Source organism: Toxoplasma gondii, chromosome IX, assembly GCF_000006565.2.
Source record: "Toxoplasma gondii ME49 chromosome IX, whole genome shotgun sequence".
Taxonomy (NCBI): domain Eukaryota; phylum Apicomplexa; class Conoidasida; order Eucoccidiorida; family Sarcocystidae; genus Toxoplasma; species Toxoplasma gondii.
This window is the reverse complement of record NC_031477.1, coordinates 5,656,056-5,679,485: the sequence shown is the minus strand read 5'-3', so window position 1 is coordinate 5,679,485 and position 23,430 is coordinate 5,656,056. Positions and strand designations below refer to the sequence as shown.

Here is a 23,430-nt window from a genome sequence, read left to right as displayed (position 1 = left end):
CTCGTCGAGCAAAAAGCACGCGCGTCACGTGTGTTCCACGTGGAGCACGGCATGTCATTTTGCCGCGCGGTTGGTTCACCTCGAGTTCCGCATCACCTTTCCGCCACTTTCTTCCCGGAAGCCTCAAGCAGCGGCGTCATCTGGTCTTTCATTCACCCCCTCCGTTCGGATTCGAAGCATCTGTCGGGGGATGCACGGCGAAACTCTCGACCTTCCGCGTACCCGATTTCGGCCGTTCGTCGAGCGCTAGACGCGAGTGTCCGCGACCCATCAGCCTAACTGAAAAAACATCTCCCATATTAACTAAAGCGTGGGAAAACAGTTGCTTTGAATAAGGTAAGACGTCTTCGAACTGGTAAACCGGCTTCGGTTCGGCCGCCAGTCTTCCCCCGTTGTCCCTGGAGGCGTAGTGGGGGTGGCTCTGTCGATCGTCGCCACGCGGCATCGCTCCACCGTTTTGCGGCTATGCTTGAGTTATCCAGCGTTTTCGCACGGCCTTCCAACAAACAACAGACCTCTTACCATTCACCGCTCAGCTGTCTCGTTTGGTTGGTACCTTTACGAGGTCCGTATTCGCCTGTTTTTTAGTCGTTCTGAAAAACCGTATAGCTGCAGTGCCAGCCCCCGCCGTCGCCGTTCGGTCCGCGGTCGACCGCCCGCGTTTTGGCCAGTTTTTTCTCTTGTCTCCTTGGGTTTTTTCCAGAAAGTTGTTTGTCGGAAACTAGGGTCCACTGGTGGAAACGATGTCGTGCTCCATTCGAGATCAACCAGTCTGGACGCGCGTCCGCGTCCCGGCACAAGACTTCGCTCCTCACTCAACGACCGCAACCTACGTTGCTCCGTCGACTTCGTTCGCGAAGTTCACGCAGGACGGCAACTTTTCTGCTCCAGTTGGCGGCTGGCTTCCAGTTTCCCACAGTAAGGCGGTTTCTGCTCCTTTCCTCAGCCAAAAAGCACAATCCCAGCTTCCGATCAGGATTCTCGAGCGCGGCGGTGGATCCATGCCAAATCGATTAACAATTTGTGCACACCTTATCTTGTGTACATATTTGTCTTTACGGTAGAGTACGCACACTTGTGAACGGTGTCGAGGTCGACAGAAGTGGCGTAGGACCTTTGGGACCGGTGTTCCTTCGACTGTGTGTTTCCTCTGGTGTCTGTTTTCGGAGAACATCAAGCGCATCCTCCAGAGGACAAGGATCGTTTGTGTTCAATTTCCGTGTCTTGAGGCGCCATATTATGCTGTCTCGCGGACGGGATTGTGGGAGTCGCTGTTCGTGCGTAGCGTCCTGGAACTGTGTAGAGGCGAAGAATGTCTCTGCCTTCTTGCGGCGCTCTGGTCACAGTGGGTCTTCGTTGTTGCCCTGTGCAATGCTTGACGTTGCCTCGGCGCATTCGAAGGAAAATGCAGCACTCAGGACTGCTTGGCGCAGCACCAGACTCGACGAGTTCCACGTGGTTTCTCTCATCCGTCTTCTCTGTGGTGCTGTTCTTCGGTTTTCTCAAGGTGCACCGGAGCCCCAACTCTGGCGTCGCGTCCTCCGCATGATTGTTGGGCATGACGCTGCACCTCCAGGTGAGAAAAAGAGAAACAAACGTACTGCTGTTCGTACTCCTCTGGACGTAAAGAGAGTGTTGCCACGATTGGTATCTCTTTGGCAACTGCTATTCCCGAGGACCATGAGTGGAGTGTTTTGGTCTATAACGTATGCAACCGAGGAGCAATTTCGATGCACGAGTGACAGGATCGCGCCCCCCATTGATGATTTTCTAAGCCTGTGAGGTCTCTCCTCACTCAGATGTGCGAGTTCTAGTTTTCTTGGCTTCCCAACTTTTCGTTTTTCGTGTAATTCGCCGTTCGATCGCTGCCTTTCGACTTTTTTTACCAGACACCGAGACGGTCGGAGGATGGGGATTTGAATTTCTCGGATGGAAGGTGAACTTTTGTGGACACCAGCGGCGCATCCACGCGCCCAAGAAGCACCAAGAACAGCCTTCTTTAGTCTTCCCGTACTCCGAATCGAGTGAGACTAAACCGCGGGGAAAAATCCCAAATCGGAGCGAGCATGAAAGACGATGTAGACAGTTGATCATGGGCGTGAGCTGTGTCGTTCTTAAGATAAAGAAGAAATAGGGAAACACGCATGGAGTCTACGGTTTGCAAAATACGGTACTTATGTCAAGCGTGTGCATGGATATCGTGGGGAATCTCTTGGTGCATCGCTGTCTTTTTTTTGACTTTGTCACCTGCCTTTTTAACCTCAAGGGTTTTCCTGGCGTTTTCCGCCTTCTGGGTGTTCCTCGCATGGCCTTCGTTTTTGCACCGTTGGTTTTTTCTGTCTGGTGTGTTTGTCGCCACTTCCCTGTTCTCTGTCCTTTCCCTATCGCTGGTCTTTCATTTTCCTTACCTTGTTCGTGTCGTTCTACCGAATCCCTGCACCTTCCAGTTCTTGTTTCCAACATGCTTCTTTTTGTTTCCTACTTCTCTCAGGTCGCTCCAGTTCCTCATTTGACCTTTATGGTGTACAACCGTTTTCTGAGTGTTCGTCGTTCCTTCTGTTTCCACATGTCTTTTCACGTGTACCTCCACTTTTCCCAGTAGTTGTCTGTTTCCTTCTCTGTTTCCTGCTAACTCCACCTGTGTCGTATCCCGCGGTCTGAGTCTCTTTCTTTCGTTATTCCACTCTGCATCCTCTTTCTTTCGGATGTTTGTGCACTTGCAGTCTACCACCCGGCAACGGCTTCTGGCCTGGTTCCCTGTTTGGACGATAGGGGCGAGGGTTTTGCTTCGCCTTTCTCTCGCGTGGACAAACATCCACAACACGGGGAATCTTTTTATCCTCTCAAATACGCACCTCACGTGCGACAGCCAGCACGCGAGGGCTCTTGGGAACTTCTGGAAAATTCGTCTTCTCCGCGCCTTCTGCTCCGGTCCATCGACCCTGCTGATGTCTGCAAGGACTCCGTCGCCTCCTGTCAGTCCACTGTATCTGCCGACGACATCGATAGTGCAGTCTTCCCCAGCAACCTGGATCACTATGTGCGTTAAAAGGATTTGCATGCACATAGACCAGGGCGAGAGCGAAGAGAGGAACCAAAGGGGCCAGAGAAGCGAACACGCAGAGCGGCACGCGAGAGGCTCCTCGTAGGGCACCTCGCCGGCGCAGGGAAAGGAGAGAAAAGACAAGGGGGAAGACCGGGGTCAGATCTGGCAAAGGAAGGAAAGGAGAAAGGAATTTTCAGGGTGAGAAGCAGTAGTTTTTAGGATAAAGAAGGCATGAGGGTGTGCGAAGCATGTGAAGAGTCATGGGGGAAGGAGAGGGGCAGCTGTGTAGGTCAAGAAATGAAAGTGAGAGAAACGCGAAATAAAGCAAGGTCAGCTAGAGACATGTGAGCAGGCAGAGAACGAAGTAAGCGATAGGAAGAGAGCAGAAAGTCTTGTTTCCGTCTGAGGTTGCGGAGACAAAACCATGACACAAAGTGCTGTTTCCTTTGTGCAGCTTCATAGAGAAATATAAATAGCGTGTCTCTATACCCCTTCATCTGTTGCCCCAGCTGTGAGAATGCAGTTGTGTTTTGTTTCGTCAAAATGCATGTTGTTCTAGAGAAAGAACCGTGAACGTTTATGCTCACTTTCTCTTTTCTCGAATGCAGAGTGAACCACGCGTGCGCTGCGTTGTATCATCAACTCGGTTCCGGTGTAGTGACACCGGCGCCAGACCGACGAGGTCTGAGAGCCGTTGCGATTTCGTCGTTAAGGCAAGGCTCAACAGATTAGTTACACCATTAAATGGACTGCACTGAGTAGCCGAGTTCAATAAAAGTGACTACTCAAAGTCTTTCTCATTCCTTTTTCAGGGAAACATCCTTTCTATCAAATGCTTTTCTTTTGTAGGTTTCTCCACGTTTGAAACATTTCTCAGTTTTATAAGAGTTTCCATATATCTCGAATTTTCCACTATTTATCTAGTCGATAGAAAAAGAAAAAGTGACAAGGTCGAAGACAGCTCCTAGAAATCTCGGCATCAAGGAAGCCTCTCAGCAGACAGCATTGTTGCTCTAACTCACCCTCGTTTCTCGCGTTCCCTCTCACTACGCTTTCTCCAGTTTCCGGGTTTACAATGCTTTTTTCTCTTCATTGGTTTTCTGCTTGCTTTTGTTTTTCCTTCCCCGCTCCTCATCTCGCGTCCATCAACTCCCTTGTTTGTCTCCGAGTTCCTCTCTAGTTCATTCTCTTCCTCTTTCGTGACTCGTTGTCTTCTTCGTTCCATGCTTTCTTTTTTCTCTCTCGTTTCGTCTCTCGTTCGTCTGGTCCGTTTAAAGGGGCTACACTGTACATACACCCCGCGCTCGAGGGGTCGGCAGCAGACAGATCGGCGAGAGCGGAAACTGCGCAGAAACACTCCAGAGGTCACTAGCCTTCTCGCTCCTGTCCTCTGCTCGGGGGTTCCCACGAAAAACAAAAAGGCGTCTACTTTGAGAGATTCCCCAGGCCACAGAAAACAACCACTCCACATGCCCCTAAAAAGTTACAAACGAAGAATCAACTCACGAAACATAGATTCAAAAATACACACACATATGTACATATTCACATATATACATAAGTGCATACACATACACGTGTACATTTCATGTCAGAGTGGAACTCTTTGGTAAACTGAACCTGCGGCAAAAATGCATGGTCGTCTGAGGAGGGGGCTGATCGTAGGGTTGGCAGATGCACGCAGCAGCGACACTGCGAAGATGGCGATTTAATCTTTCTGAGGAGATACTTCGACTTCGATCTCGGGGGTCTTCTTCTCCTTCCGAGAGGCCTTGCGACCGACGGGACACCACTGACTCGCCTTGCATGCAGAACACTGAAGCAGAAAGCGAGAAAAACAAGGCATGTAAAGGAACGAGAAAAGAAAGGAGACGCGATATGCACGAGCAGCTGGAAACCAGGGGAGCAACCGTGAGCAAGAGAGAAGAGCAGGGATGAAGAAGGAGGAAAACGAAACGGGACAGAGACGGAGAAAGGCGAGACCGAATTAAAAAAAAGAAGAGAGGGGACGCAAGATTAAAAGGAGACAGCAACGTAGTTCGACGAGCCGCAAAGAGATGTAAAGAAGACAAAAGCGCGGGCGAGAGACAGGCGAACGAACGTACACGGGGGAGGGACAGCGCGAGGCCACAGAGAGAAGAAAAAGGAAAAATGAAGGAAGAAGAGACAAGAGAAGAGAGAGGAGAAGCAGAGCAGACAAAGTGACGAGAGGATACAAAGAAGAAGAGACGGACAAGGCGACAGAAGAAGACAGAGGAGAAGAGCAAGAAAAGGACTTATAGGCTACACTTATATGTTCATGTATAAATATTATTGATATACGAATATATTAGTGTGTATATATGTTTATCTGTAAGCAAGTATATAAGAAAATACGTACACATGCATATACTTAGATACGCATCACCATATATATATATATATATGCATTCACATAGATAGGCTCTATATAATACGGATAGATGTAAGCAGATGCATGCACGTGTACAGAAAAAGCAAATGTGGAGAAGACGGACAGTCGAACGAGAGAGTATGAGCAAGAGACCGACCCCCAAAGGAGCCCCCTGAGAGAGAAAAGGGAAGAAAGACGAGAGAAAAAAGGCTCGAGAAGCAACGACGCCATACAAGAGGTAGACAAATGACCGCGGCGACACAGCGACGAACATTCATAAGGCAAGAGATCCGAGTCGCGTGCAAGTTAGAAGCTTAGAGGCAACGCGAGACGAGGAACGACAGAAACGGGAAAGAGGACTAGGTGAGGTGTCCATACACTGAGCCACGTAAAAGCGCAGTCACGGGTGCATTTGATTGCACTTGGATGTATAGGGATGATGCGTACTGGATGTGCTGTCACCGAAAAGCTTCAAGTTTCAATGGCCTAAACCTCCTTCCACGCGGAGCGGCATTTCACCAATATTTCAGTAAGAGAGACACTGCCCGTCAACCTGACTTTTAAATTGTTTCAAGAACCCACAAGCACGCAAAGTGAATTTCAAGTTGAGTTTGAGACGCGAGGCAATCGCGACGCACCAACGGATTCACGGGGCGGCAAATCTGCTGGCCGAAGCCGACGAAGAGGAGATTTATTTCTCCCCACAGAGGCCTGCATGCACAAGGGCACATCCAAATAAAAAATGAGAAGGGGAGCCGAGGGAACGAGATAGAAAGAAAGGAAGAGAGAAGAGACGAGAAGAGAGAGAAGAAAAGCAAGGGGAAAGAGAGAGAAGAGGGCGACGAAGGAGAAGACAAACGAAAGCGACCAGAGAGAAAAACAAACGCCTGCGAGTGGAGCTTCCTGAATAGCGCATGACGGGTCGCAAGGGAACAAGGAGAACGACGGCAGACGCCAATGATGTTTTCTCGTGACGTGGGGACAACACACATGAGTTGAGAATGAAATGTCGCGTCTTGAAGATCTTCTTTCTTCTCCAACAATATCTACATTCAGACACAAGTACATTACTAATTATACATATATATATATATATATATATATATTATACATATATATATATATACGCTACACGCGTCTACAGTGTACAGGCGGTAATCAAACTCGAGCATCTCTCTACATCTATGAGTTACAAAACACGCGGATATATATATATATATAGATGTATATATATATATATATATATGTATATATATATATATATATATGTATATATATATGTATGTATAGATGTATATGTATGTATATGTATGTATTTGTGTCTGTTGTATGTGTTTTGCTTTAGAAACTGGGTGAAGAAGAATCTCTATGTCTCCTCGCCTCGACATGTGCGAACCGAGACGGAGAGAAGCCGGGATGGAAGAAGACTGAGGAAGAAGGCGGCAGAGCCAGCAGGTCGAGGACAGTGGGGAGTTTTCTGATTTCTACTTTTAAGATTCTGATGAAGTTCTGATCCCTCGATGAAGAGTTCCTCCCGGGGCGACGCACCTTCTGAGGAATTTCTGCAGTGCATGCTGAGTCTCAATGGGGGTCTTTGTCCGTACCCAGTTCAGCCTGAACAGAAGACGCCAATCAGAATGCGAAAGCCAGCACAGCCGGCGCGTCTCACTCCAACTGCTTCACGTGCAGCGGGGCTCCAGTGTTGAAACAGCGGCTTGTCTCCTTTCCGATGAAAAGTCTGTCTAGCCACATCGAGCGAAAACACGCCGGCGAAGCCATGTAGAGACCAGTTTTTCAAGTGAAGAAGTGAAACTCGCAACGCATTGAACGTCCTGAGTTTTGCGAAAGCCAAACCTTGCCACCAGAGGTTTGGATGTCTTTGCGAGAGCCGCACAAAACGACATCTTGAAGGTAGGGCGAGAGCCAAATGCCTCGTCTCCGACGTCGACAGAAACGGGGTGCAAGCAGAGCGGCAGTCACCCGGAAGCGAGTTTCGTTTCGAATCGCTCTTTATTAAGACAATGAAAATGAAAACTTTTTTCTCTCGACAAAGCAGGACGTTTTCGCTCAGCGAAGAAGGACTTCTTCTCTCAACAAGAGAAGCATTGCCTCACCTGTTTGTGATTCGGTGAACGTGGACGTCGACTGCAATGCCCTCGACGCGGTTCCACCCCTGCCAACCCCCCACATAAAGCACAGCGCATACAACACACGACTCCGACATGCCCGTTCTGAAACTAAAACAAAGGTGCATCTACCTGTGTTCATACAAACTCTTGGTCGTCTTCCGGAAACTTTCAGATGGCGCTGCACCCATATATATTTATATAAACAGAGATGTGCAAATATTAACATATATGAATATATAGAAGGATATAAACGTGAATGAATAGATAAAGAAGCACAGTTGTGCATCTCCAGCTGACCCTAAACATCGACAGATACCTATCAACATAAGTCTACATCTGAAAGCATATATACATATATATATATATATATACACAAACGTACACTTGAAGATATACTCTTCAGTGACTATGTGTGTCACTTCACTGCAGCAAAGGTGTTCTTGAATGCATTGCTCCAGGAGTGAGAAGGGAGTCTGTGTCCCTCTCTTGTGTGGCTGTCGGAGAGTGTGTGAGCGAGGAAGCTTTTTCGAAAGTCTTTTTTTCGAGGTCTTTCCTCACTGCGTGCACGGCGATGTTGGCCATCTTCGGTCCAACGCCCTTTAGTTGAACGAGCTCCTCGTAGGTCGGGGGGATGTCTCCCCCGTACTTTTCCAGCAAAATCTGACAAGCCTCTTTCAAAAACCGTGCCTTGTTCTGGTAAAACCCGACGCCGTAGAGAAGCTCCGACAACTCAGCTGCCTCAGGACCGCATGCACGGGAGAAATCCGACGCAGTCCAGTGCAGGCGAGTCCACGTATATGCTGACACTGCCACATGCAGATGCATGCGCTCATCTCCAAATAGATACGAATACATTTACATAAGACACATATCCGCGCGCGTGTACCTCGTCCCCTCTGGGTTTCTCTCTACTTGCCTCTCCATACATACATATATATATATATATATATACATATATATATACATGCATGCACGAGCATGTATTGGTTCGAGGAGGAGAGCGAACAAAAGCCAAAGCTGGAATGAAACACCAGGGAAGACGAACTGTAGATCCACGAAAGAAGAAAGGAAGTTTGAAGTGACTCTCACACTCCAGCAAGATCCGGTAAACAAAGGCAATCAAGGTCGAAACCTGTGATCCAAACGCACGCAGTCGATACTTCGAAAAAGGATTCTCACCGACGGAGAGGCGACTCATTTTCTCGGGAGACAAAACGTCGGCGTCGCGCAGGCGTTGCATGCATGCAGCTGTCTGTTCGTCTTTCGTCTGGCTCGACAGCATAACGGCCACGAGGACGCTGAAACGCTGAGAAAAAACATGGGCGCGGAACAGTGTTCAGAGGCACACGCACCGGTCTGCAGATGTTTCAACACTCTCGACACGGCCTGTTTACGCTCCCAACGCCTTCCCCCGCAAACTATGCATCCATACAAGGACGAGATCCTATATACATCGTGTGAAGATATGCAAGTGTGTATGCTGATGCCTATCCGCGAGTAGAGGCTTCATCAGATGATGACCTTTTTTACATAGCAGTGTCAACCAGGTTTCTTTCATGTTTGAAATGCACCTCCTGTGTGACCACCGCTGCCGGAACGTTGTGAGCCTAGAGAGCACAACCTGCCAACTGCATTTCAACTGCATACACCGCATCTCTGTTACGATCCTATCGAACTCGAGACACGCGTCTGCGTGTATGGCATCACAAATGAACAATGAAACCTCTGCAGATTTGCGACTCTTGCACACACGCGCAACCGAGGCTGCCGCGTTCAACGCAGGCGGAGATGCATGCGCTCAAAGGCAAAAAGGAAATAATTCAGAAGACATTTCTATTTCTTAGTCAAACGTTCCGCAGCTGCAGGCGGCAAACCCAGCCAGACTCACTTTCGCCTTCTCTCCGTCCCGCTGCAGAGCCAATTCGCCCATCGCCTCGACGCCCATCGAATCCACCGGCGCGTCCCGCTGTACATACACCACAGGGGCGCTCGAGAAGAAACATGAAGCTGTTTCACGAGCATGTTCATCGAACAGCGAGAGAGCCGAGGACTCGCGAGGACTCTTTTCTTCGTTTTCTGAACATTTCAAAAGCCTCTGCTTCCGGCTGCTCCGTCGGGCGCGCTGGTATGCATGCAGTAGGTTCCTCTGCACGGCACCTCTCCGGCACTCTTTCGAAGCGTTTCTCACCGTTGTGACACGGAGCTCCTCGACCCCGCACTCCTTCTCGTTTCTCCACTTTCTCTTCCTCCCCTGGCTGGCGCATGCGTCCCCCGTAACTCCACATGATGGTGTGCCTCTTAGAAATCGATGCGCAAAACTGGAGCATCCCACAGATCTCTTGTTCTCGTACCTTGGCGCGCATTTCCGTCACGGCGTCCCAGACATCTTGGAAGTGCGGCGGCTCCGGCGAATCTGGGAGATTTGCGAACGGCTCGTCTGTTTTCTTTGCCACGTTCTGCGAGAGATCTTCAAGGTCCAGCTCTGCGCATCCGGCCAGCTCGCGAAGACTTGTTGTCACGTCCTCTCGCTTCCTCCGCTTCCCTTTCTGGGTGAAGAGAAACCCTCGGGAAGGTGACGGGGGCGCAACTGGGTGTGGGAGTGTCCTCGCGTTCTCCGCGTCCTCTTCCTTCACTGTCGAGTGGAAAGCGACACTTTGGTCTCTGATCCTGTCTCCAGAGAGACATTCCTGCTTTACCTTCCCGGCCTCTGTCGCAGCTGCAAACGACTCGACTTTCCGCGCCCCTTCGCTCGCCGCGCCGGGCGTCGCCGCAGACCCGCCAGCCACGTCTTCGGGTGTATAGACACCGCGTCCGCGTCGCTGCGGCGCTTCACGGCCCGGTGTATGTACACTTGGGCCTGGTGTGCGGGCGGTCGAGAGCCCGGGTTTCTCGGGTTTTTCAGGATGTCGAAATCTGTCAAAGTCCACGGCTGTGGCGGGGACAGCAGTCTTGATTTCCGATCTTTTTAGCGGAATCGAATCAACACAAATGCCTGCTTCTGTATTTCCATAGGATTCACTCCGCAGTCTCGAAGACCGCCGCGGCGGGGCTCCGCCCCCAGTGCATCGTCCGGCTTCTCGCTTTCCTTGTTTCGTTGTCGGACGTCCCGCAGAGAAGTCCTCATTGGTGCTGCTCCCTTCCGCAGGCCTTCCCTTTCTCGCCCTCCCTGCCCCCGACAAAGAAGAAGAGGAGGAAGAAGAGGTAGAACGGGCAGGCAGTCTTTGTGCATCTTTCATCTTGTGTTCTGGAGAAGGCGCATCCTGAGCAGTCTGGGGCCTCGCTTCCCCTATTTTTCGCGCTTCCAAAAAGAGCGAGAAAGAAAAAAAGGTTCGGTCGCGGTGCAGACTGTTCTGTGGCTTCTCCAACATGTAGGCCCCCGCACTCCAGGCACAAGTGGCGCGTTTGCAAGAAAAGGAGGAAAAGCCGCTGTAGAGCGGTCGAAAAAAGGAGAGGAAAGAAAAGCGAGAAAGAGAACGGGACACAGACTGAGACGGAGAGCAGTCACTGAAGGGAGAGTCTGTTGAACTGGGAGAAGAGGCGAGAAAAATAAGGAAGGCACAGAGTCGAGGCCGAATGTTCAGAGGAGGACGAGTGTTCAGAGGAGACCCACCGCGAGGGAAGAAGGCAGCGTGGCGGGGAGACACGGGACTCGGCGGAAGAGAAGCCGTTTGCATGCACGCAGAAAGTAATACGGCAACCCAGGAAAGAAAGATAAAGTGAACAAATCCATTGAATAAGAGATCCATTTAAAACGAGAAGCGGCGCCGGAGAGTCATGGGAGCCGACACCCCTGTCTCCTCGCGCTTGCTGCTCTGCTTTGGTCCCTTCTGCACCTCCGGTCTTTCTGCCTCCTTTCTCCGCAGATGTACGCCGTCCAGAGAAACAATTATGTGCCAACACGAGCTCCCTCAAACAAGTTGAAAGTTGCCTTTCAAAAAAAAGCCGCGCTTCACAAAGTCGCCGCACCCCGGACCGGCGCAGAGACCCACGCGGTGCTTGAGATACTGTTGAGTGTAGAGACCAGGAAAGCCGCGATCTGTGCTGGCTTTTCGTGTGCAACGACGGCCGCATCCAAGAAAAGGAGTACTCTGTTGTGTTTGTGAGAACGTTTCCCTATGGCATGTTAATTAAATCTTTTCCGGGATGGAAACCGAAGGCAAAGGCGCGAGCTTCGAGTCGTCTCGTGCGCTGTGGCAACTGATCGCATGCAGCCGGATGAGTGTGTCAGGACCGCTAAACACAACTCCGTGACTTCGGTGTGTTTGTAACCTGCAGATGTGCTAAATTCTAAATCATTGTTGAGTTTCCTGTGCTGGGAAAGGAGCGGTTTCCGGTTTCCAGGGCGACTTGCAGTCAAAAGTTCGCCAACTGCTTGTCTAGGCCGACGCGAGTTTCACGGCTTTCTAAACAGCCAGCCTGCATGCACGTGTCTGTCCGTGCACTAGAAACGAGAAACACAAACGCATGTGTACACGTATATTTACGTACGCGTGTGTTTATCTCTGTAAAAGCTCACTTGTGCTATATATGAGCATGTTTCTGCGGACATCTGATCACTTGTGGCTGCGTGTCTCCGACAAGACTCAAGCGCTGCTGAGACTTAACCTCGACGTCTTAAAAGCTTTATACAAGAGAAGAGAGTGTCCAGATGTGGAGATATCGCCATGTGCGGAGCTCCTTTCTCTTCTCTTTTGTTTCGCATCTGCTCCTCCTCGTGTCGTGTGTTTCCTACGCCTTCTGCACTCGCCTTTTCTTGAGCCGATGCAAATACACCTCACCAGGTCTTACGGTCCGCAGTCTTCTTCGCTTTACCTCTCCTGGACCGCGCAGACGACAACTTCTCCCATGGATTCTCTGCGGTCTCATTTCTTCAAGTCTGGCGTCGAAAGCTTACGCCGCGCGCCTACGACCAAGTGTACATACACCTGGACCAGCGAGCTCGGGTGTCTCTTGACCCGCTTCACGCCCTTCTTACGAACTCTGCCGTCCCGTCGCGTCTCTTCCCCCGAAGTCTGTTAGCCTCTTTTTTATATTTTTCTGAAGCAATTTTCTCCTTTTCTCTGACGATGGCGCGTCTATGTTTCCCGACTGTCCGTCCAGTGGTGCTGAGTCCCGCGGAGGTCGCGGCTCTTCTTTTGCGTTTCGGCTCTTCAGTGGTCCGAGCGCAGATTGCGGAAGCCACGCGAAGGTCGCATGCATGCGCCACGTCCAGAGGGCACTCCTCAGAAGAGAGCGAAACCATCGCTTCTTCCACTGGCCGCTATTCCTTTATCCAGCGCTGTCTCGCCGAGAACGCAAGCAGAAGGAGAGACAGGCACGAAGGCGACCGCCCTGAATCTGCACAAAGCTCGACAGCCACAGAGACACTTCACGAGGAGCCTCCCAAGAGAGACCGGCGCGTGTTCATCTTCGACGCCTCCTGGTCGGACCTTCCCGTCTTTGGCGGACGCGATGCGGTGCGGGAGTTCAGGCACGGAGCTCGCCTGCCACATGCAGTTTTTTTCAACGTCGATGCATGCAGCGACCGCGAGTCGCCCTTCCCCCACATGATGCCTGGCGCCACGGAGTTTGCGGTTTACTTGACCGAGAGAGCACTCGAGGCCAGGGCCCGCGAGGTGCATGCAGGTTCGGGAGTTGCGGGTTCCAGCGTAGCGGATTCCGTGGGTGAAGAAGCCTCTGAAAGAGAGAGGGAGAAGCGGGAGAGCGGCGCAGAGTTTGATGACTCGGACGAGAATGCTACGTTTTTCTCGAAGGACCGAAGAAACGAGAAACTTCCCTCGCGCCCGCCAGAGGTCGACCTCGAGAGAGACATCTTTATCGTCTACGACGGAGTCGGAGTCTTCTCCTCGCCGCGTGTCTACTTCATGTTGAAGGCATTCGGGTGCGCCAATGTTTTTCTCCTAGACGGCGGCATCAAGCGTTGGATTGCAGAAGGGTACCCCACTGAGAGGGGTCCGTTGTCGGCAGTCGGTTTCGGCGAGCGCGAAACTTTTGTTTCGTCTGCAAGGGGGACGACGTCACATGACACAGGACCCCCCGACTTACTTATCCAGAGCGCAACGCACGCAGTCGAGATGGTCGAAGCGGCGCAAAATGCATGCAACGCAGCCGTGGATCTCGCGTCTCGTGGGGACGCAGAAGCCGCCGAGGCGCTGAGCGAGAAGGCCGCAGCCGCGGCAGTTGCGTCGGGCGTCATGCGCGCCGCGGAGCTCCCACCCGTGCGTCTCGCCACTTCATCCGTCGCCACGTACGACGCCATCGTGAGCCATAGCCGGGGTGTACATACACCCGACGCAGGACGCGACGACGAGGAGGCAGGCGCGCGTGGACAGACACCGGAAGCACCGGAAGAGGGCGCGCGCTCGAGTGGAGAGAAAGGAGTGGATTTTCTTCTCGTGGATGCTCGCGTCCCGGGGCGGTTTTTCGGGACGGAACCGGAGCCGCGAGGAGACGTCCCTTCTGGACACATTCCAGGCTCTCTCAATCTTCCGTTTCCTGCAGTTTTGGAGACGAAGCAGTTCGACGAAAGGAGCGACACCGGCGCAGACTGCGAGCCTCTCTCGCCCTTCGCTTCTTCCCCCACAGAAAAGGCCTTTGCGTGGCACACGCTGAAGAAAGGCGAGAAACTTCGAGAAGCTCTACAACCCGTTTTCACTAGAGTGGGAGGGGCGCTGCTCAAGACGCAAGAACACGAGGAAAGCCAAAGGGCCAGCAGAGACAGCAGAGACAGTGAGGAGACACACACGCAGGTTGTTGTGACCTGCGGCAGTGGGATGACTGCATGCGTTCTCTACGTCGCCCTCGTGGAAGTAAGGAAGAACAGGAGCGAGAGAGGCTCGTACTCGTTTCCGTTGTAGGTGGTGATCCAAGCAGAGACTTGCGTGGCTATGCACGCAGCAATGTTCGTCCACAGGGGATTTTAACGCGTATTTGGACTGACAAAGACGCCAGGGCTCAGGGTTACACTTTGACGTTCACGGTTTACAGGCAGAGATATAGATATACAGGACATGCACATATTTGCAGATAGAGGGCGATTTGTCTACGGATGTAGAAAACGATGTAGAGGGACAGAGGAAAATGGAGAGAGACGGAAGCAGAAAACTGTAGAGATGTCGCTTTAAACCCACAAGCAGACATTTTGTAAGGGAAGAGAAATCGGGAGAGAGGATGTAGACACCTGCGGACGCGCTCTCAAGTATGTGTGAATTCGAGTGTACGTGCACGTGTAGTAAGGGCAGATGTGAGCATCTGGATGCTTTCCTCACGGGGATCTCTGCGCTCATGCCTATCTGATTCTGCACTGCTACCTGTTATTCGCTAACACTTCGTTCCTTCTCTCATTTCTGTCCTTCTGTTTATTCGCTTTTCCAATCCCTTCATTTCCTCGTTTTCCCTTTTTCCCTCCTTTTTTTGCTTCCTGTAGGCTGGAGTCGACCCGAGGGCCCTCGCCGTCTACGACGGGAGCTGGGCAGAGTACGCAACGCGCCGTTTGTTGGAGCATGACGGAGAAGGCATCATCCCGCGATTAAACGAACAAGAGGCATCAGAGTGGAGAACAAAGATCTTGCACGCGCGGCTTTCGGGCAACAAGGAACTCTGATGTCTGAGGGGGAACCCTGAACGCCAGGGCGTCGTACGAGCGAGAGAAGGAAAGGCGACGAACTCCGACGTCGTAGAGAGCCAACCACTTCTGCAAAGGTCGAACACGGGGAAAGGCAGACACTTTGGAGATGAAAAAAAAGGGAGATGAAAAAACATGCGCACGTGTGTAGCATATGTGTGTGGATGTGCACGCTGCCGGGTTTTATTAAAATGTGTTTGAGCACTCCGCTGTTGCTCAAGCGCGAAGCCGGTGGTGTTTATAAGTGGTTGAGAGTGAGAAAGAGATCTACATATGAAGATGTTGAACTGCATGGTTAACTTGTTGTATTGAGTTATCTGCGTGTGATAGTTCGATCAAACCAAAACACCGCGCGTCGAAGAAGATCAATCCAGTTTCAAGTATGATAGATACTTTGCTTCCGTCATGAACGCATGAGGAGTTGTCTTCAAATGATATGGGGATCACTACGGGGAAGAAACGGTATTTTCAGGGGGCTCTGAACGGCCTGTCGCAGTGAGATGCTTGCCCGCAGTCGTCGGAAATGAATGCACGCATGTGGACCGGAAGGGGAAGCGAAAGGCGGTCTGTGCGCCTTAAGACTGACAAGGAAATCGGCGACAGTGTGTCTCTTGCAAAGGAGTAAAGTGGAGTGTCTCAGCTGTCAAGAAAGGCCCCAGTCCTATTTTCGATGCTGCAAAACCAGAAATACGATGGCCACTTTTTTCGCCGACACTCTAGGGAACGCGGTGGTTTCGTCTCTTTATCCCAAAGCAGACCAACAAAGTTCTTAAGGGAAGATAAAGTTAAAGACGTACCTCTGTCTCTGTCATTCGTGCATACTCCGTTTGTACCTGTACACAACCCTGCATATATATATATATATATATATACAAATAGTTTGTAATCGTGTTGGTGTCTCGGTTTATTTAAGGTTTGTATCTCTCAATGTAGAACTATCATCCATACACACTCCTACAGACGTATATATATATATATATATATATATATATATACGTGAGTGATTAGGTTTCTCTAAGATGTGTATCTATCCAGATATGTATCTGAAGGACCCGCAAGATAACTTCTTAAGGACCTGGAATCTCGCGTTTGTTTTCGAGTATTTTTCCTCGACCTCACTTCCCTGCTGCCTGTCGCCACATGGCCAGAGTCGCCGCACGAGCACCTGGTCTCACCGAGAAGACTCTGAACTTCTGTTCGAGCACCAGTCAAACGCCGATAATCGAAGAGGTCCACTGTGAGTTTGTACATTCAAAGTGATGGACAGCGTGCAACGTGAAAACGAGTGGTCCCGGTAATCCATGTGTTATGCCTTGAACATAACTGATGTGGAGTAACATTGATGAGGTATACAGATGATCCTCGACTCCGAACTGCATAAATCAAACCGAATAAAGAGAGACACTATTGTAGCTGGAATGCTGCATACAACTTTAGTTACTCTTGTGAAGTCCAACCACGTTTAGCTACTCCAGAGACGTTTTTGTGGCCTGGCATGCGCACCTTCTTTGTTAAGCTCGAAGAAGGCATTCCTGCCATGGATAAAACAGCAGTGCAAACATCGTTTCTCGTTCAAAAAGACGCATTCGCTTTAGCGAATCTCCCAGCAGGGGACTGGCTCTGTGTGGACGGCAGCAAAGAAAGAAGCGAAAACGTTTCTCTTCCCGCACGCAGTTCCCCACTCCTTTCTGACCAGTACGGACAAGAAAAACGATAGCACGGAGTTCCCAAAGGCCCACCGCGAGGTTTGTCTTCTTTGAAAACTATAGCGCATGGTGTGGCAGGAAGCACAGACGCACTTGAGGAGGCCGCAACAATTCGCACGCGCAAAGATGAAACAATTCTCGAAAAGCCGCGTTTGGCTGTAACTCGAAACAGTCTTCTTCCCCAACTCGCGGCGCACGTGGACGCACTTCTTGACCACGGGCACTGGCAGGAAGAGCAGCTTCCTGGATGTCTACGCCTTTTCTGTTGGTAGGGTTGTCGCTGTTGCCGAATCGCGAATATGTTGGACAGAAACACTGTTGAAACAGCATTGTCACCACGGTCTCTGGTCTTGCGTTTTTGAATTTTCAACGGCTCAACTCTTTTCCCTCAAGGGAAGTGGCTTCACAGGTCTCAGGCAAGTCGTCGGACAGCGGCGCCTCGTCACCCTCGATTTCGTCCAAGTCTGCCTCCGTCAGGCCGTACTCCTTCAGCAAGCGTTCTCTAATCAGACGCTGCCTTCGCTCCCAAAGGAATTCTCCTGTTGAGCCCAGTAACCAAATCCACACCCAGAGACGTACATTGCACGCATCTCTGAAATTTGTTTCTCAGGGATATGGGCGCATGCTCACACGTACAGTTTCTTAGAACACAGACACACAGGTATCGAAATTTGGTCCTCTCTGGTCTGGAGAAAGGGGAACACACACCCTGGAGACTCCGGCTGACCTGTTTCACTTCGTTTGTTGCGGAAAAAAATCACGCCATGAGGACAGAAAGGCAGAGAGTAAATCTTCCACAATCTCAACGGGCTTCATAGTCAAGAGGACTTTCGAAACAACCACTACAGTATCATGTATGACTTCCGTACAGAGACATGGGAGTTCGAGTAGCAAGTTCCCGAGTCTCTGCCACGCCAAGAAAAGTGGCAGTCTTCGTGGACGAAATATGCGTCGTTTTTTAACTTAGCGAAGAGCGTTACCATTGCCGACTCAGCTACACAAATCCTCTAAATGAATCGTAAATGATACCGATACACATGCAACACACCTGACGGCTTGATTCCGTCGCAAAACTACGTGAGCACGCTTTGGCATCCGTCTTACCTCTGGGTAGGTTGTAGAGTGTGTAGAGCATGACGAAAACAACGAGGCAAGAAAGGATGAACTCTTTCGGGTCCTCCCGCGGAGATATGAAGATTTTCCCTCTGGTGTAGGGACCCACCTTCAAATCCATTTGCCTCTTCGCCGAAAACGGGACCTCGTACTTCCCATGCTGGGCGCCGACGGCACTTGCGGGTCCTCCGGTACCGGGCCCCTCTCTTGCTCCCGGAGAAGATCTGGTAGTTCTTGTGGGTTCTTGGTTTGTAGAAAGAAACCGTTGGGTAGACGGGAAGCGAATGAGCACGCTGGACGGGTTTCGCCGCAAGCAAGAGGGTTCTCCTGCCGCGGCAACGACGCTGGAATTCAAGAAGACTCTCCGCCGGGAGAAAAGTGGCCGAGAAAAATTCGCAACACCTGGAGACGGAACGGTGGAAGACCTGCCGATGAGTCCGGGCGCGAAACGCCCTGCAAGGTGCCGCGGCAACTCTCCGGTCCTGAGCATGGTCCCGGCGACGAAAGGCACTCGGAAACCTGCAACCATAGATGCGGGTAAGGTCCTGGCAAGGGAAAACCCAATCGGAAACAACGATGGCACAGGACCCAAACGTGGAGCGGCGCAGTGAGACGGACTGTCTCGCCTATACAGAATCTTGCAGAAAGACGTGGGTGGATGCAAAGAAGAGATGCATCGATATGTATTTTGGCAATAAATTCTTACACTTCAAGACCCGACACAAAGCGGTGTCCGCTGTCCCTTGTCTGTAAACAGAGGCCGGGCGAAAAGCGAGCAGCCACAGTCGCTCGTCATCAGTGTAATTGAGCGGGGTGTAACGACAGCGAAGCGACGGCAGATCGAGAACAGAAAAAAATCGGTAATCCGTTCCACGGGGGCTCTGGCAGTGGTTGCCGATGCAAGAGTCGGCCGTCTCCGGGACGACGGGCGCACGAGAGCACCGAAACGACGAAGAGAAAAAGGCGCGGGAACTGCGCCAGCGAAAGTGTCACACTTTGCGGAAAAAAGGGAAGTCGCTGGCAGGTTGTAATTTTTATCGTTTGGGAAACACGGGAAGGAAAAAAGAAAAGTAGGAAAAGGCGTTCTGTGTATGGTACGGAAATTCCAGGCGGGCATGCAAAGTCAGATCTTCCACAGCTCCCTTGGTACGGCAGACCACAAACCAACAGTCGAACTTTCAGATTCAACCACAAGCAGAAGCAATGAAGAAACGCCAAATTTCGCGCCCAAGAAACGCTTCCACTGTGGAGGAGACGTGGTTTCATGAGCAGTGTCTTAACAGCGAGCGCACTCTTGTCCATCTTTTCTTTGCAAAATGTGCAACTGCATGCGGCTATGGGTCTAAGAGAGGGTGTTGCTTGTGAAGCATGCAGCCTCAATGTTTGTGTAATCGGGTGTTTTCAACTTGTCTGTTATCTGAGTAGGCATCTGATTCCTAAAGCGGCAGGTGCCTGTTTCTGCTGACTACTAGAAGAGAGCCGGCACTGAGACCCATGGGTTTTTATTTATCATGAAAATATCGCGGGTTCGTCCCGGTGGTATCTAGAGTCGCTAGCTCTGACTGTAATGGGTTCCGATTAGCCACGACACTTGCTGTTCACGAACGCCTGAAGAAAGCCAAAAACAAAAGAATGCTGTCGCACTTAGGCTTAATTGGTGGGTTTAAGTTTGGCTGTAGTCCGGAACCCAGATATTCTTCGGAGCTGGGGACATGGTGTAAAAACGCTTGTGACTCCGTGACTGTTGCAGGGTCGCAGCGTGCTGTGTGCCGGCATTGTCACAAAAGTAGCCTCATACGCCGGAAAGCGTGGAAATGATCCGCAGCACATTTACGAATGGTATACAAAGGTGAACGGGTGGCGCGTGGGTGTGTCATGTCTACTCGAGTGTTGACGACTTCACGATACCAGTCGGCAACCAAGCAGGAGAAATTCGGTGAGAGCACAGAGCCCCGAAGCATTGCAAATGTGAAGGAATGTCAATATTGGGATTGCGAGAAATGTCTCACCGTGTTTGGGGGCGCAGCAGAAATGCGTTGCTTGCGGCGTAAACATAATGTGCACGGGGGCGAAAACAAGGTCCCTACAGCTCAACAGCGTCTTCCGTAGAACACAGCTGTTCTTAAAATTGCGTGCACGGTGGCCTCATAACAAAAAACACCTAAGGCCGCCTTTTCTTGGTCGTCATTAGTGAGTGGTGTTTTGCAAAAATGTCCTCTACGCAGCGGCCAACCGCCTGGCCTTCTTTTGCCAGACAAGACTTCCTCACAAGCTTATGTATACGATGAGCATTCGCTTTTTGATAGCTCCGGGGAGTGTTTGTCCACGAACCGTGATCGAAACTGCATAGTAGTGTAGATGCATAAAAGGGCGGGTAAGTGAGCGGCAGTTTCGGAAACGTTTCGACGAGCAAACGTTACACAAAGTGATTGGAGTGCGGTGTGTATCGCTACAGCCTAGATTTGACAGCAGGAGAAACCTGCGACGACGCCATCATGTGCAGTCTATGTCTTTTCTCTGTGAGCAACATACGGAGAACATGGGCACTTCCAAGGGGGCAGCCTGACAGCAATCTGCTGCTCCCACGATCTTTCTCGATGCAAAGGTGGTGAGCATCCATGGGGGCCTACGTCGGGTCTTTGCACCATATCGAGTGATAGCCCGTCACTGATGGATGCTAACTGAAGAATGTTGTATCACCAGTTGAGAGTAAACCCTATTGTTCGTTTTTCTCAGGGATACAACAAGAGCCAAGCTGCACTTTGCTTTCGGTTATTATCATGTCCGCTTTAGCCGTTACCTCCCTCTTTGCAGATCCCCTTACCATTCGCCTGATCCTCCAACTCTCTCGAAGCATACGCAGAAACTAGAGATTGATGTGTACGTATTTCACCTTGATCCAGTTCAGCAAAACGGGATTTAGGATGTGTCCCATTTTGTGCGCCCTTACCCTGAAGAGAAAAACGTCGGCGTCGTGTTTTGGCCGCTACTGAACAACTAGCGATGGGCGACGTATGAAGTTGTCGTGTGAAAGTCTCTGCTAGCTATTTTTCGTAGCCTATGGGCGTAGAACAACAATTTGTGTCTGATGCACTTGTGAACGCTGACGACGACCCATCAGACAGACCGAAGCCACGATATTTTCGGAGTTGCTGACCTGATTTGGAGCGCACGAAATGTGGTGCGGTAACGGTGATACTCATGTTTGCACGCTGGTTGGAAGCACTTGCTGGATCGTATGCGTGTTGGGTTTGTTACTGGCAGAGTTAACTTCGCCCACTGTTGAGCCTGTTACACTACCTTTTGCTACCGTTTTGTTTGTGGCTGCCCATAAGCGATGCTGAACCAAAACGGTAGCGACGGGCATAGATATCCTTCTCATTCTCTCAAGCTTAACTGCTTGTGTTTAGGTACGAAGGTGTGACTGTCCGGAGATTCGCTATCTGGAGCTGGAGACCAATTTAGACTACAATGTACCTATGTGCACAAGGTGCCAAGATGTTCGACGCGCGCAAGCACGAATCCCTCAACAGCCCCAAGGATGCTGCCTCCTTCTGTTCTTGGAGCCCCACTGCGGCGGACAGCGCTCTGTGGATTTACTTCGAACAGCAGACTTGGCTTGCCTGTACATCTGGGGCTGGGACAGTCATTGTTTTTATCGAAGGCAACCTATCTTATGTAAGCTCGATTAAGCTGTCTTTCTGGTGTTCCAGTTTTTGAGTCCGAGGCGCAGCCAGCCTTTTTCCCGGTCAGAAAGCAGTCTCTGGTAGAGCATTTACAACAGACGGGTTCAGTTTGAGCCAAGCCAGAGAAACAATGAGCAGTCGAGGATGTACTTGCTTCCCCTTTCAGCATCGACTCAATCTCACCCAGAATCTCAATGTCTGCCAGGTCCCGTGTACTTCGGCGGCGACAGTTCAGGAACGATTTGAAGAACGTACTTCTTGTTGTTTTTCAAAGTGATAGCACCCCACCTCGTGTCTCGAATTCATGAAGCGGATATCCCATTTCTTCTAATGCGCCTCCGCTTTTGCCACATCTTCGGCCGCGTCGAATTTGTTGTGGCCGTAAGATGTAGTATCAGCTCTCAGGTATGCTCGGCCGCTTTACTGTTTTCGCATTTGTGAAGGTGTATGCGCTGCATGCTGGGAACAGAAAACGCCTGACGGAACGTGAAAGGATGATGGCGTAAGGATCAAGGGCGAATGCTGCTTAGTTCCTCTGGCTACCAAGCCAGTGTCAGAAACGGACACGCCACTAAACTGTTCCGTCCTTTTCTGTTCCCGAACTGACGCCTTTTTCGCTGAGCAAAAATGGAGGACAATGAGCTCCTGTCGATTCTCAAGGCAGGCTGCCCGTTCTTTCTGGCAGAGGTACGACATGACAGCACAGGGATCCTTCTCATCATCCCAGTTGTCGCGCACTTGGATGGGAAATACGTTTATATAGCAAAGCAAATGCGGAGCCACTCGCACCAGTGGTCGGATTTAAACCAACAGAACGTTCATTATTATTCACATTCTTCGTCACAAGTGCATTGGCTAATGCATGTCCACAGGTCGGAAAAAAAGCTTTTCCATATGCGTCAGGCACAGTTAGTTTAGCTTGGTGGCACCACACTGAGCTTCTGCATCCTCATTTTTCCCAAAACCAGCACAGTTCCGCGTATTTCATATCACGTGAATATTGCAGACCTGGTCATCCACGAACGCCAAGCAGAACTAACTCTACACGATCTGCAAGCAGGGCTGCCACAGCCGGAAAACAAGCGAGTCTCTGCTTACACGTCTTTTCACACATAGGGCAGAAAATGTTCAAAAATTTTTTTTCAGCTAGCTCTCGAGTTTCCTGTTGTGAAACGCATACTGCCGCGTTTCCGGTATTTGTGCGTTTGCCGCTCCTCGGAGAAACAACAATCGCGCTGTGTGTAAGCACACGAAGCATCTAGTTTGTTCAACAAGAAAGGTATACAGTCCGCCAGAATCACTTTTATTCTTCGCATAGACAAGCAGGGAATAGTGCGCTCTGAAGCCTTCTTCTACCACGAGCCCTCCGCGAGTGTGTCGTGGTGCGCTGTAGCGTCGTTCGCGCGAATCGGTGACGGATGAAGCCCAGCTGGATCCAACCAACAGCGTCAACACCTGCTGGGTGAAGCTACATCCCTCGGAGGAATATTTACAGATCGGCTGTGTCCCCTCAATCGAGTAAGACCGGAAGGCTGGTGACTGCTCCCACGCGTGATCACATTACAGCCTGTAAATTTCCACTCACACACGCACACCGACGAAGTATCGTGTCACTGCAATCAGAATTACCGACTGTTGTTAACATGCCGATTGCAGATGGAACGAAGAGCAAACCGAATTCGTTGATATGAACGAGACAAGTAAGCGCTCCTGCGGGTGGCAATCGGCAAGCCC

General features: G+C 50.7%; 4 protein-coding genes across 4 annotated transcripts; 2 read left to right on the top strand and 2 right to left on the bottom strand.

Moving 5' to 3' along the window:
- Nucleotides 1-59: 59 nt before the first annotated feature.
- On the top strand, nucleotides 60-4,067 carry TGME49_305930 (hypothetical protein). Its single transcript, XM_002370324.2, has 5 exons — nucleotides 60-336; nucleotides 704-918; nucleotides 1,508-1,576; nucleotides 1,890-2,024; nucleotides 2,724-4,067. The coding sequence occupies exons 2-5, from the start codon at nucleotides 744-746 to the stop codon at nucleotides 3,047-3,049; spliced, it is 705 nt and encodes a 234-aa protein (XP_002370365.1). The 5' UTR covers nucleotides 60-336; nucleotides 704-743; the 3' UTR covers nucleotides 3,050-4,067.
- TGME49_305920 (endonuclease III family 1 protein) lies at nucleotides 3,900-11,674 on the bottom strand. Its single transcript, XM_002370323.2, has 8 exons — nucleotides 9,919-11,674; nucleotides 9,456-9,533; nucleotides 8,747-8,873; nucleotides 8,126-8,301; nucleotides 7,553-7,611; nucleotides 6,987-7,052; nucleotides 6,077-6,149; nucleotides 3,900-4,862 (listed from the first exon to the last, which is right to left on the bottom strand). Exons 1-8 carry the CDS (start codon nucleotides 11,311-11,313, stop codon nucleotides 4,755-4,757), a joined length of 2,082 nt encoding a protein of 693 aa, XP_002370364.2. The 5' UTR covers nucleotides 11,314-11,674; the 3' UTR covers nucleotides 3,900-4,754.
- Nucleotides 11,675-11,845: 171 nt separating this feature from the next.
- On the top strand, nucleotides 11,846-16,039 carry TGME49_305910 (hypothetical protein). Its single transcript, XM_002370322.2, has 2 exons — nucleotides 11,846-14,376; nucleotides 14,994-16,039. Exons 1-2 carry the CDS (start codon nucleotides 12,634-12,636, stop codon nucleotides 15,168-15,170), a joined length of 1,920 nt encoding a protein of 639 aa, XP_002370363.1. The 5' UTR covers nucleotides 11,846-12,633; the 3' UTR covers nucleotides 15,171-16,039.
- Nucleotides 16,040-16,184: 145 nt separating this feature from the next.
- Nucleotides 16,185-19,193, bottom strand: TGME49_305900 (hypothetical protein). Its single transcript, XM_002370321.2, has 2 exons — nucleotides 18,002-19,193; nucleotides 16,185-17,436 (listed from the first exon to the last, which is right to left on the bottom strand). Exons 1-2 carry the CDS (start codon nucleotides 18,537-18,539, stop codon nucleotides 17,264-17,266), a joined length of 711 nt encoding a protein of 236 aa, XP_002370362.2. The 5' UTR covers nucleotides 18,540-19,193; the 3' UTR covers nucleotides 16,185-17,263.
- Between the last annotated feature and the right edge of the window lie 4,237 nt (nucleotides 19,194-23,430).